This window comes from Ciconia boyciana, chromosome 3, assembly GCF_034638445.1.
Source record: "Ciconia boyciana chromosome 3, ASM3463844v1, whole genome shotgun sequence".
Classification (NCBI taxonomy): Eukaryota; Metazoa; Chordata; class Aves; order Ciconiiformes; family Ciconiidae; genus Ciconia; species Ciconia boyciana.
The window spans coordinates 8,667,776-8,681,047 of NC_132936.1; the positions used below are offsets into that span (position 1 = coordinate 8,667,776).

A 13,272-nucleotide genomic window follows, 5' to 3' on the forward strand; every position below is an offset into this window, starting at 1 on the left:
GCGTGTTCTATTAAAAAACAAAACAAAGAACCCAATTTCCCCCCAAAAAAGCAAAAGCCAACAGGTTGGTTTAACAAGATCCATTTTCCAGGAAAGCGCATTGATTGCTCTTCATTATATTATTAGCATCTAGTTATTTGTTGATGAAATCCCAAATTAACCACTGTGGTATTTTGCAGAGGACCAACATGAGGCTAAGTGAGACCACTTAAGACTGATGTTGGTACTTTGCAAAATTAATTGCTGCACTAAAATTCTCCCTTTCACCTTTTCAAAACACGGAAACACTTCGGCAGTGCCCTGATCCATCCTGAACTGTAAGAGTTATTAAAAATCAACATTAGTGGTTCAATCAGCTTCTCAGTGAAGACTCTAAAGACGCCTGCATGTAAGACGGCCGGGCTGCCTGATTTAAGAACTTAATTTCTGAGTTCACACCTTTCCTTGCTGCCAACAGTGACCGCTTTTGGTCCCTCACAGCAGAATATGGAACCGAACCTTCTTGCTCCCTTCCAAATACAGATGAGAAATACCCATCCAATCGGTCTGTCTTACACTTTGCTACCTCATCAGCCTCAATGGTTTTATAACTGATTAAAATTACAAATTTGATCCCAAAAGGTTTAAAGTGCCTTTCTTTTTACTCCTATTAGCCTTCACTGGTTCCCTCAGCCTCCTGTAGCAGCAGCCAGTTTTCAACCTATTGGTTACTGCTAACTTCCCATTTTCCCTATTTCCATACATCCTGATTTATTTAGGTTTTGTCATAGGTTTTACATCTCCTTTTGGCTGAAATATTTTTCCTTGACTGTTTCCCAGCACATTTAAGAATTTTCAAAATTGTGCTTTTTTTGGCATCCCATTGGGATGTACTGAACTATTCCTTTTTTCGGTGACTATCCCACTATAAATGTAGGTTTCCAGTCCTCTATTGCTTTAGGCTTTAGAAAAAAATGTCATTTGAAAGTTTGACGTTATTTTTTACTGACGGGTGTCATATTCTACTTAAGCAAAGCCAGTTTATTATGGTGCCTCAGCAGCAGCTGATATTTAGCTGAGGGGCTTACTCTCCTTGGTCCATCACAAGGTCTCCCACTGGATTCCCTTCTGCAGGGTGCAGAGCAAAGCACTCCTTCATGTTAGAAACCAAGTTTTCAGGTGAGATGCTCAGCCAATAGCCCCTGGTTGAAATCACCCATGCAATTTCTCTTGTAGTGTATTCCAGATACTTAATTAACAGATTTTTGTTATCATTTACAAAACAGAGATGTTCAAAGAGCAGTTCATCCTTCTCTATGGGAAGATGTAGGAATGTATCAAATGTACAAGTTCCTTGCGTTTCATTTTACTGGTTAGGGCTCTAATCCTGAGCTGCATCGTACCCTTTATTTCTGGTTTTCAGGTTTTCAAATATCGTCAGCAGCTGCCTGAGCACTGCAGGCTCCTCCTCATCCTGCTTTGCCTCCTGCTAGAGCGGAGGGACAAGGAGGACTTGGCCTTAGCGCAGGACGCACATGGCCGCAGCCGCCTGGGATGGAGCCGGCTGCTCAGACCCCTTTACTTACAACAAAATACGCTTCAGCAGCCAAGAGAGCGCGCTCCTTAAATGAATAAAAGAAAGGGGGGGAAAAAAGGAGAAAAACAGAAAAAAAACAGCAAAAAGAGAGAAACTGAGCATGCTTTCTTAAAAAGGAATTTTTCTCATCTGCACCAAAGTGAAAGGTTAAACGCAACAAGTGAAAACATGGAGGTGTTTTTCAACCATAGGATGAGGGCTAGGGACACCCCTGGGGCAAGGAGCAGAGCTGTCAGCTGAACATTTGGGAGATGCGGGTCCGTTGTGGACCTGCCCCATCGCTGCTATTCCTCCCACCCCAGCTGGTGTTTCACTCGGGCGCTCGCCCGGCACAACCCCTCTGTCCTGGTTTTGCTCAGTGCCTTGAGACGCTGCTGCATCCGACATAGATAACAAACCCGCACCCGGCGCCTGTGGCCACCCGCGGCAGTGTTTGTGGTCCAGCGACGGCTTTTCCCCGTGAAACCAATAGCTCGGCCGGTCCCCAGCGCAGGGAACTGCTCTGTGAGGGGCTGGCGCTGAATAATGCCTGAAACAAGCCCGTCTTTCTGTAACAGCCACGTAATACTTTTTAAAAGGTCTTTAAGTTCTGCCAGTACCTGCGATGGGTGCCAAGTTTTATTTTTGTCAGCCAATTTGGGAAGTTTGTTAAACCTGTGACCGGGATTGGGGAAGCGAGCCCAAAAAGCAATCAAAAGCACATAATAAATAATAATTAATATCAGTGTGTGGTGCTTACTCGGTGTTTTTTTTCTTTCAAGGATCTTTTAGCTAGTTAGCAAAAACCCATTCCACATTATGGTGGTCTCTCCTACAGCAGGTATTTATCATTCTCCGGTTACACATGGCAAACTGAGGAAAACAGCATTCCTGTAGTCTGCTGGAGGAGCCCAACACACGTCCCTCCCCACGATCCATCGTGCCGGAATGTGAAGAGACACATGAACCATAGTAGGGTCCTGGATGTGCACTTTGGGAAATGCTGTGTCCCTGAACATGCACAAAAAAGAGATGAGGAAAACCCCAGATGGTACAGACCTCCCTTCCCCTCTCCCCTTCACTGCTAGGTTGTATTAGCTTATTTACCAGCAGAAAATGTTAAGGCACCAGTAATTCAATTTTAATGTTTTTTCTCACCTGCAGAACTGCCTGGAGTGGTTCATGTTGGGACCTGCTTTAATATTGCCTTTCTCTGGGTCATAGATGGTGGTTGCTCGTGCATAAGCTCCTCCAAGAATAAAGATGAACCCATTGAGAGTGACTGCAGGAGCATATTTGTTATCTGTCAATGGAAAGCAACACTGAGATCAGTTTTAGGCTCAGGTTTGGAGACTGTTTTTTTATTTATACATTCCCCTTATTTATAGATAAGTCACGTTTCTCTAAACCTCCAAGGCTAGGGAAAGAAAAATGAGGAAACCTTTCCTGGTTTTGTTCTTCTCTCTCCAAGTTCTCAAAGGCACTTTTAAAGTTCATCAGTCCTTCATCCCCCAGTACGCGCCTCCCTCTAAACTGGTAAAGTACAATTATCCTCTCCTGAAGCCTAATGGAGTCACCGTGAAAGCTCCACTCTTACATATGAAATTAAGATGTCAAGTTGTTTCAGAATTTTGAATTGCTGCAAATTTTAACTCAGATGCTTCCCATGCCTGTGCAGCAGCTAAGTACAGAAGAAACCCACAGCGCAGAGACCCGCTTAATAATATCCAATAGTTGATTCTCTTTTGTATTCTGCTTTTGCTTGTGGGAAGGTCACCCACATAATCCAGAAGATTTTCTGAGACCCGATTTTTTTTCTCCCCTTCATCTGTCTGGTAAATTCACCTGCATTTTTATTTTCAGATGTGTGCGTACCTCCAAGCAGTCCTGTATTTTAGCAACGAACTGTGTGAGGTTGGAGTTTGAAATTGAGCAAGTCCCTCATCCTAAGTCAAGTTCAATCAGAGTTTCCAAGGATGCTTTAAAATTCTTGTGTTAGCTGCGGCATTATTAGAAATATTGATAAAACTAACCATGAATTATCGAATAAAATAATTCTAATTTAATTAGTTGACTTGTCCCATATGCTGCTAGCACGCCATATGCACATTATTAAATATGAGCCAGTTGGGCTGAAATTTCTCGTGATGGTGTCTGTCTTTATGCGACACAGGTTTTTTTTAATCAACATTTCAGTGAAACCAATCGGCAGTGTCTGGGAACAAAAGATGGGAAAATACATTGCTTTATTTGAGTTAAAATAAGCCTCACAACCAGTTCTCTAAGAAGCAAGAGCCCAAGCCCTTTGGGGTGTGAAGCAGACGTTTCCTGGGTGGCTACCCTGGCATGAGGGGACACTTCTATAAAAATTATCCATATGTAGCTATATGTTAAAGCCTCTCCAAACTCTGCATTTTTATATGCTCAGAAAAGGGTGATCCTCTTGCACCTTCAGTGGAGAATCAGCCTGGACACAATCCTGCCGGCTTCAGCCCCTGCAACCTCCCTCCCGAGTGTGGGGATCAGGGGCAGCACGCTGGAGAGGAGGTGCGATATCATCTTTACTGTGCTCTTACATCTCTGCTAACAGCCTCTGCATAACATTGAAGGGGGACGTATACGTATGTTCCTCCCAGATCTGTAACACTGTGACTGTGTCCTTTTAGGAACAAGGAAAGAGATGGGCTTAAACTTGCCCCAGCAGCTTTACTTTTGGCACTTGCTTACCTCTTTCCTGGCTGGCATTGTAACCCTGAGGTTCTTGTAAAACCACCTCATTCCATTATTTAGAGAGATTTAATTTGACAGGAGTTAAGCAAAAGCTGATGAACATCTCCAGAAGAGAGGTAATTTCCTTAACTGGGGTTTGAACTGGTTAAACTAGTAGGAAAATAAGGGGTTTGTGGTGTCTGCTTCTGTTCCAGCACGGCCGTGGGGTGGGCTGGCTCAGGTCATCTCACCCTACGTCGGTGCATGCCCAGGGGGACGTACGGGGCTGCAGCTCCTGGTGTGAAACCAGACAAAACATGTTATGGGTTAAAGCTGGGCTCCTATTATGCTGAGTATCTACAGGCATATGTCAAAAAACCACGGATGTATTAGGAAAATGTCACTGATCCTTGGGAACAGATGGGAAGAAACTAATTCATCCAGAAAATAGAACAAGGAGTATTCAGTTTCTTCTCAGTGCCACTAAGCCACTATAATTCATCAGAAAGACTTATCTGTCCTAACAACCCGTCTCGCATCCCTTTCCAAATCAGACTTGCATATGTGACATTTTTTCCAGTTAAGACACTCATCAGAAATTTTCCATATTTAATTATCACATCTTCCTGTGTTTTTTTTTCTTCGACTAGCACTATTTTGCAGGAGAATGAAACTCTCACATAAAAAAAAAGAACTCAGCTCCCAAATCTCACAGGGAAATTATTTGGGGCTCCCTCAAGGCAGAAACAGTGACTTCTCAGGAGACTGAATCACTGACTTCACATTCCTTTTTGTTAAAGAAAGAGAGGGAAACCCCTTGGTTATTTTTATAGTGACTTTTTTTTTCCTTTTCAAATAGGCAGACAGTCTGCTATTCTTTTTCTTTCTTTTTTTAAGAGGCAGTCATGTTTGGTTCTCATCAATTTTTCAATACATCGCCTATCTGTTGTCTTTTTACTGCTTTTGGCTTCAGCTACAATTTCATAAATTGGTATAAAGTAAGCCTGAGATAGACAAACAGAGAAACCTCTGCTGTTTCTTTCAGGAAGGGAGAAGTTCACAGCAAACAGTCTCCTGATCCTCATGAAGATATGGCAGAAAGACACGAGGGACATCCCTCCAGAGACAGGTAGACAGAAAACAGTGGGTTTTATTTTTGTTTTGTTACCATGGAGGCAGAAATTTTTCACAGATACAGGGAGCTTGGAAAACTCAAGCCGTCATTCCTGCTACCTAGGAGTGGGTGACCACCTTCAGCCTTTAACCTTACTTCATCCTAGGTGCTACCCACAGCCTTCCCTTGTTGTTGTCCTTTCCAGGGCTTGGTAACCTCATGCAAACAGGAGACTCCAACTTCTGTCACTGCTGGAAGTCCTTAACATGCTCATAGTCCAAGGTGGTTGGTTGGGGACCCTAATTTTGCAAAAGCATGTTCTGGTTGGGCTTTTTGGTCAATGTTACTGGGCATTGTGGGTCAGAGGCTTACCGTGGGATATAGCGGGGACATTGGTTATTTCAAAAGCCTGCTGAAGGGAAGGAAAAAAGGGGAGAGGAAGCATGGAAAAAGAGAAACAGCATCCTTTCCCCTCCAAAATTCAAGTGTTGGGGATGTTGGATATAGTAATCCATTTCAGGCTGGAAAATCTTAAATGGGATTTGTCCAGGACAGCAAGCACACTTGAGATTAAAAGGCAGAATAAATGTAAAGGAAATAATAGATAAAAGGTACTCTTCTCTCCAAGTGGATAACATCATAACATCATTCTCCTTTGCTGTTGCTATAGGAAAATATGCAAGTATTTCTATTCTAGTGCCAGGTCATTGCGGGAAGGGTTATGCACTCAACGACAATCCTTGAGCCAGAGGTGTACTTCACATGGGGTTGATAATTTAACCTACCGGTGTGCTCCTCACTTAGTAACGATAGCGTGCTGTATGTGATGTGTTTCGTGGCTCTCATAGCTCTTGGTACATTATATGGTCAAGTAGCACAGTTCTGCTTTCCCTTCCATGATCGCCTAAAGATCTTACATTGCCTTCCACTAAAGCACTTGGTCAGAGCCTGAAGTGGCATTAAAATGAATGGCAGCAGCACTTCATATGGAAACAGGTTACTAAAACCAAGCTAGTCAACCATTTTTATCAGGAGGAAGAAATCTGGGCATGCCACCAGTCCAGGTATAACTCCAACCGAAGGGTCTCCCTGTGGGCATGGGCGGCCGGTGTGGGGGCTGATGCTCATGATGAAGCAGATTGGAGAAAGAAGACTAGTTAATACAAACTAAATCTGCTTTTAATAGCAAGTGCCTTTTCCCCACCCTGAATACTATGCAGACAAGCTCAAGAATGGCATAGTAATGGATAAGATAACGTCCCTTGGCCGCCGGGAGACTGTGGTCCGATCCTTAACATAGCTTGTGAGGCCAAAGTGCAGATACTGCAATTAACAGCAGGGTCTCGGATGTCAGCCCTTCTGGCACGGCGCTCTCAGGCTAGCTGATTTCTCATAACTACACAACCGGTTATGGGGCCCTACGGTTGTCCGAATGACCCTTGAGCAAACCCTCCTCAGAGACCCCGAAGTTGAGTGTCCTCACTTGCAAACGCCACATTTTGTGTATGTGTGGCAGGGATCACCCGTGTCAAAGCAGAAGGCCCCACCTGCTATCGTGGGGCAGATTCAGCATCAAATTTATGGGCAAAATGTTGATGAACTGAAGAGAGTTGGACAAAGCACGGCCGCACAGATGAAGCGGAGGTAGAGAGTGAAAGGGAGGCCATCTGATAAAGGGCAAACACAAAAATACTGACTTTGCTGGGTAGAGAGCAGAGTTAGTACGTGTAGGGGGAACAAATCAAGGAGAGGAAAAACCATTCTGAATGGAGGATATGGCATATACAGAGGAGAAATGGGTGACACAAAAGTAAAATTCAAGCTTACTAGTGGAAAAAACACTAAGAACTAGTCATGGGATGAAAAATATGTTGAAGGATGAGATGAAACACTCATTGCTTTAAGACTTCTAGGTGAGAGCTGGCCAAACCCACACACGGGCACCGAACTATTGGCCCTGGGGAGTGGGCCAAGACATATATCTGATTTTTCTTGTAAAGTCCAAAATTAAATTCATGGAAATGATTATGCATTTTAACCAAAATAAGCCATGGGACAGTGTAGTAAAAATGCACAGATGCTGCTAAGGCCGTTTTCCAGATATTTCTTGCATTCTTAGCTCTGTGATTGTCCCACTTTGGTTGGACATATCACTACAGGAGTAAATGGTATGGTGAGGAACTAAATACTTGGATTAGAAACCAGAAATGCTCATAGCTCTTTGACCTCTGTGTTCCCACAGTTCTCACCAGATTTTAAAATTTAATAGTGGTGATGATTAAACACTGGTTTTCATACAATCCAGAAACATTAATAAAAAACTTGTAATTCCACCAGTACAGACACTGACTGTTCAGGGAATCAAAAAAGGTATATTTTAGTCCCTGGCATAAAGGCACAAAGTGAACTAAAAGGCAGTGACAAGATAATTAGGCTTACATACCATCACTGCCTTCAGCATGTCTGTGGCCATCTTGTTCAGTATGACAAACCTCAGGAAGCTGGGCATGAAATACTTTTTTAGCAGAGCTATATAGGACAGCCTGGCAAGAAATGGAAAGCCAGGGGCTGCAAGTATGTAGCCTGGGTTCATCTACTGTTGTAGGACTTTGGCTCTACAGCAGCAAACTTCTTACAGCTCAAAACACAAGAAGGGGATGTGCAAGGTCATTTACCAAAAATATGCAATGTGAAAGCCCTGGGAGGCCCCGTTACCCCAGTGACATCAAGCTGTGGGCTGCGCTGCTGCAGGAACATCTGCCAACTCCAAAGGCGGGGAGGACAGACACGGGGCACAGGATGGGGCACTGAGAAAGACCCTCTCCTCTCCAAACATGGATGTGTGTAATCAACATCTACCCAAAAGCTACCACAGCATCCATGTGCAACGTGTTGGTGAGTGTCATACCTACTGCACGCAGGCATCCACGTCCCGACACCTCCTGGCAGGTAAAGGCTAAAGAATAAATGGAAACTGGGAGTGAATTCGCTGCTTATTCCTAGAAGAAATCCAGGCAGAAGAGAGCAGGGGCTGAGCTGCATGGGCTTGCTATCAGTCCCCACTCTGTTATCTCTTCTGCACAGGCAGGATGTCAGTATGCAGCCTGCTTCACCTCCATTCAGATTAGCCAAAAAATGATCCTCCCTCTTGCCATGGTTGATGCCACTGTTGCCTTGGGTTAGGTTGGCACACGACGTTTTGGAAGAGATGGATCTGTTGGGTTCAAACGTGTGCCATGCTGCATTCAACTCACAATCATAAAATACCACAGTGACTTGAGACAGGTACTACTGGTCTAAAAATTGCCAGAGACCTTGGCTACTTTCAATACCTGCATCTACTGTTCCATATCTGAGCATGCTTGAGGAGTTTTTAAATAATCCGTTGTCCTATTTGAGGTCAAACAGGTTTCTCTGATCTCTGAGGAGACTTTAACCAACACAACTCGCCATCAGATGTCTCAGTTGACTTAGTTCAGAGGGACACCTTAAGAACTCACAAATCAACACAAAAAGGCTCTGAGGCTGTCGAAGGCACCCCAGCAGTGATCATATCAGGATTTATCTAAGCTCCATTTTGTAAAAAGCACCCCAAGACTCCTTCTATTCCCTCTTTGTTCTAGATGATAAACATTGACTGTACTGCACTTGGCATAACATCCAGTTCTTGAGGGATACTTTACAAATACAGGTGATACTATGGTTCTTGTAGAGCTGGAGAAATTAAAATATATTTCCAGTATTCCCACAGCCTGTTAGTGAAGATCAGGCATTACATCAGTTCAGTTTCCCAGACATTCTCCACCAGGGTGCAATTTTTCAGGCTCTGTGTTATTTTACTTTATTTGCAAATAAATTGATGTTATATATTTCCCAACAAAGACACCCAGCAACTCATTTCATCATATATTTTATGCTTTCAGCTTAACTAATTAACTTTACTTACACCAAAACATAAATACCATCTTTTAACTTCACCAGTGTCTTTCACGTATTTTTGTTAGGAAATAATAGTACCCGTCCATTAGAACAATGCATGACGAACCCAACTCTGGATGGTTTGGATGATTTTTTTCTAAGCACGCACAGTGTTGACATCTGCTAGACAGTATAACGAGCCCAGGGAATGATTTCTTAGCTCCTGTGGCACTTGTACTATTTTGGTAAGGAAAAGGAATACCTCTTTGCATAATGAATTCATTTTTGCAATACGCTCTGAGTACAGGAAAACCTCATACTGTCAGTCAGTGGATTAAATGAACAGCAGCAGCTGTAGCCATGTGATGGAAAAAGCCAGGCAATAGGGTTGTTTGCACTGCTGTATTACATAAACATGACTTTTGCCGGTTAACGCCCTCCCGCTGGGTGCTTCATGCTGCATCATACGCATGTCATGTTATGTTAGGCTGGACACAAACAGCAGCAAGGGAGTCGGAAAGCAGCAGCGCTGGCTGCGCAGGGAGGCTACAGCCATGACTCTACCAGCTCCTCATGACCTGATCTACCAGGGAACCCCAAGAAGAGAGTCATAATAATTGTAACAAGCTACAATAAAAAGAGCAGCTTATTTTAGCTTTCTGAATATGCTTAGGCCTTACCTGAATACCTTATAAATGTGCTTCTATAATTTATTACTTGCTACTCCTATTGCTCTACCAGGCTCAATACTGAGACTGTGATTTTTTTTTAAAATGAAGCACCTCATGTCACAGTTTCAAGGTGACTACGAGGTTTTAGGATGGTGAAACACTGGAACAAGTTGCCCAGAGAGGTGGTAGATGCCCCATCCCTGCAAACATTGAAGGTCAGGTTGGATGGGGCTCTGAGCAACCTGATCTAGTTGAAGATGTCCCTGCTCATTGCAGGGGGCTGGACTAGATGACCTGTAAAGGTCTCTTCCAACCAGACCCATTCTATGATTCTAGGATGCAAAAGCAAGCCACCCAAAGCAGCTTTTCTGCAACAACTGTATGAGCGCTATTTCTTTGGCCACCTGAGTACAGCCAGACCGAAGGCTGCCCACAGCCACCCAGTGCAGAGCAGGTGGCCCAGGTGGGCTGTCACCCTGCAGTAATGTCCTCAGGAAGCTGAATGCTAAACCCCATTTCCAAAAGCAGCCTATACACTCAGGGTGCAAATTGCCACAGAAAGCAAGTAAGCTGCAATCTTCTGAGCACTATCCTAATTTTGGAAGGAAGTCTGCACCTCTGACGTTGGCTGGTGCGGTGGCAAGTTTGGCCTCTCGTCTTGCTCTTTATTCTGTGAAATGTTCGGTGAGCTCGAGGGCATCACAAACTAATAAACACAGTTTTAATAATCTACATGTCTCGGAGATTTCAGCCTCTGAAGCACATATGCCTTTGGAGACCACTGATAAATCCCAGTAAAGAATGACCACCACTTCCCGCAGGACAGGCGGCATTTTAACAAACCCAGGAGTGATAATCCATTAACTGAGCAGTGTTGTAAAACCGCATGGAGCAACACATGATGCCAGGATGAAGTTTCACTGCACTTTGCAATTTTTTGGATCTAAAATTACTAGTTGTCCATAGCTAATAACTGCTTTCCTTTCTCCTCTACTTTGAAGTCATCACATCCAGCTGATAACTAGCTGTATTAATGAGTGACAATTGCCTTCAGTAAAGATCCAGATAATCGCCTCTCTGGTATAATATACCATGCATTCCTGCCAGTCTATTGTAAACATATCTCCCCTCACCCCTCAACTCATTTGCTTGCCACAAAGGCATTAAAATACCTGTAGCACAGAGATTTCTGTTGTAATACGGGTTTACTCTGCCACCACGCATCCCTTACCGATCATTGGAGACTCTATAAAGCTCCACGAATTAGTCTGAGGGATGTAGGACTGCAAGACTCCTGCAGCTCGGCCGGCTTCGTTCACCCCACCGAAGACATAGATCTTCCCACCGCAAACGGTTGCAGCAGCCGAATGGACAGCCTTTGGCAGAGGAGCGATGGTCTCCCACTGGTTGGTTATCGTATCGTACCTAGGACAACAGCAATCGGAGTGAGCTGAGATGATGCAACGCTGGGTGAACAGTAACGACAGGATAGACAGGCAGAGAAAGCAGGCTGGGATATAACAGAGAGGCAGCTTGACAAGCAGAAGAAAAGCAGAGGTGGAAATGTATTTTCTAACATCCTACAGATTCAGCCACTTGGTAAACAGTGTAATTAATGCTTTTTCTAAGCTTTTAAAACATCGAGAAAAGTGCAGAGAAAGCTGGTTCTATTTTCTGTATATGCTTCTCAAATCTCATTATAGTCCAAGCTAAAGAAACTCTGGACATCTTTGTTGAGATGTCTTTCACTAATTAATTTCTATTAATGAGTATACAATGAGATTATTCTTGCAAATCAGTGCGGCGATATCCAATAGCAACCGCAGGCAGGCAACTGTTAATATACTTCAGTTGTTCAGCTTGTGGAACACATCTCACCTGCAACACAACGCAACACAATAGCTCTCTTTTTACTCTAGTTAACTGACCAGTGACGCACATTTTGTGCCAGAATAAGTTGCTTCCATTTAATTTTCATTGTGCAAACCAAACTACGGTGCTTCATTGCAAGAAGCTGCAAATGTTAATGCTGGAATAAGATTTCACCGTTGCATCCATATTTGACATGAAGCAAACAGAAAAGAGTATGCATGAAAGTGCTAAATTAGTTTTAAGGGCATCAGTATCTGATTTAATTAAGCCATTGACCATAAGGGATGTGCAGTTAATAATCCATGGATGAAGACTCATTTTAGACAATGTCACAAGTACAGACGTCAATTTTTTTTAAAGATAATGTGGCAGGGATCCAAATAGCTGCTCTAAAATGAGTCTTGGAGACAGTGGAAAATAATGTGATTTTTTTAGGCTTCTATATTTCCATGTAATGGCACATTCAGTCAAATAGGAGTTTCCTGCATAGCGATCATTCAGAATTGTTGACTGCAAGAACAGAAGCCCTCATCACCCATTCAGGGCTTTTGCTTTTCATATTAGTGATATGCAATATGCAAACATGAAATGAATCCATGGCCATGACCCCATCTGTAAAAAAAGATTTAGCGACAGGGGAATTCTCCCTTTGCAACATGTCCCTCAAATTCTCACTGCCCAGACTTGGGGAAAACAAAAGGGACAAAAGATATAAATGGTGGAAACAGCACAAAATAATGTGCTTAATGAAAATGCATTAATGAGTTTCCAAGTAATATAACTGAAAGTAATTAACACACTCATAAAAATTAAGCCAAAGCAAGAGGGAGGCAAACTTTAACTAAAAAAGATGAGGAAAGTCCCTTATAATGAGCATGGAGAACTGCCTTGTACAATGCTCTAAATTAGTTACTGAGAAATTAAATTCATCTACAGCAAAGTGATCAAAGGGGAGAAATATAATGAGATTAAACAACATGGCGCTGGGAGCATTCAAGGTGACACACCTACATCGGGCTGATTTGTAACGTTTGGTACCGAACTCGAGCTTGCAGCTGCATGTTTGACTGCACAAGCAACTCCTCCAGGTGAGCCACCATACGCTGCAGCTCCTGCATTTGCCCACAGCACTCGGCAGCACTCGCACCCATCCTAGCAGATATGCAAAAATGTTGCATAATATAAAGTTTCATACACTGCTTTTGGGTTACACTTTGCTAACTGTAGTAATTTGGGGCTTGGTAATTTAATTGTTGATGTCTTAGTGTATAATAAAAGCTGGTTAAGAAATTGGTTATTGGCTAGAAACGGTGCAAAGACACAGAGCTGAGAAGAACTGACCTGATCTGCCTTTCTAGTTCCTCAGCTTCTAAGATATAAATGACACCTGTCACCCGATACTTACTGTCTCACACCATCCACTGCGACCTAGC

General features: G+C 43.2%; 1 protein-coding gene across 10 annotated transcripts in view; it reads right to left on the bottom strand.

Annotated features, from left to right (window-relative positions):
* Nucleotides 1-13,272, bottom strand: part of KLHL29 (kelch like family member 29) — a 403,118-nt gene that overhangs the window by 11,501 nt on the left and 378,345 nt on the right. For 9 of the 10 annotated variants that reach the window (XM_072858453.1, XM_072858448.1, XM_072858450.1 and 6 more), the window contains 2 exons: nucleotides 11,199-11,392; nucleotides 2,714-2,858 (listed from right to left, as the gene is read on the bottom strand). In XM_072858453.1, coding sequence (XP_072714554.1) covers nucleotides 2,714-2,858; nucleotides 11,199-11,392 — 339 coding nt within the window. The remainder of the gene's footprint in view (nucleotides 1-2,713; nucleotides 2,859-11,198; nucleotides 11,393-13,272) is intronic. The other variant, XM_072858445.1, reaches the window with a different exon arrangement.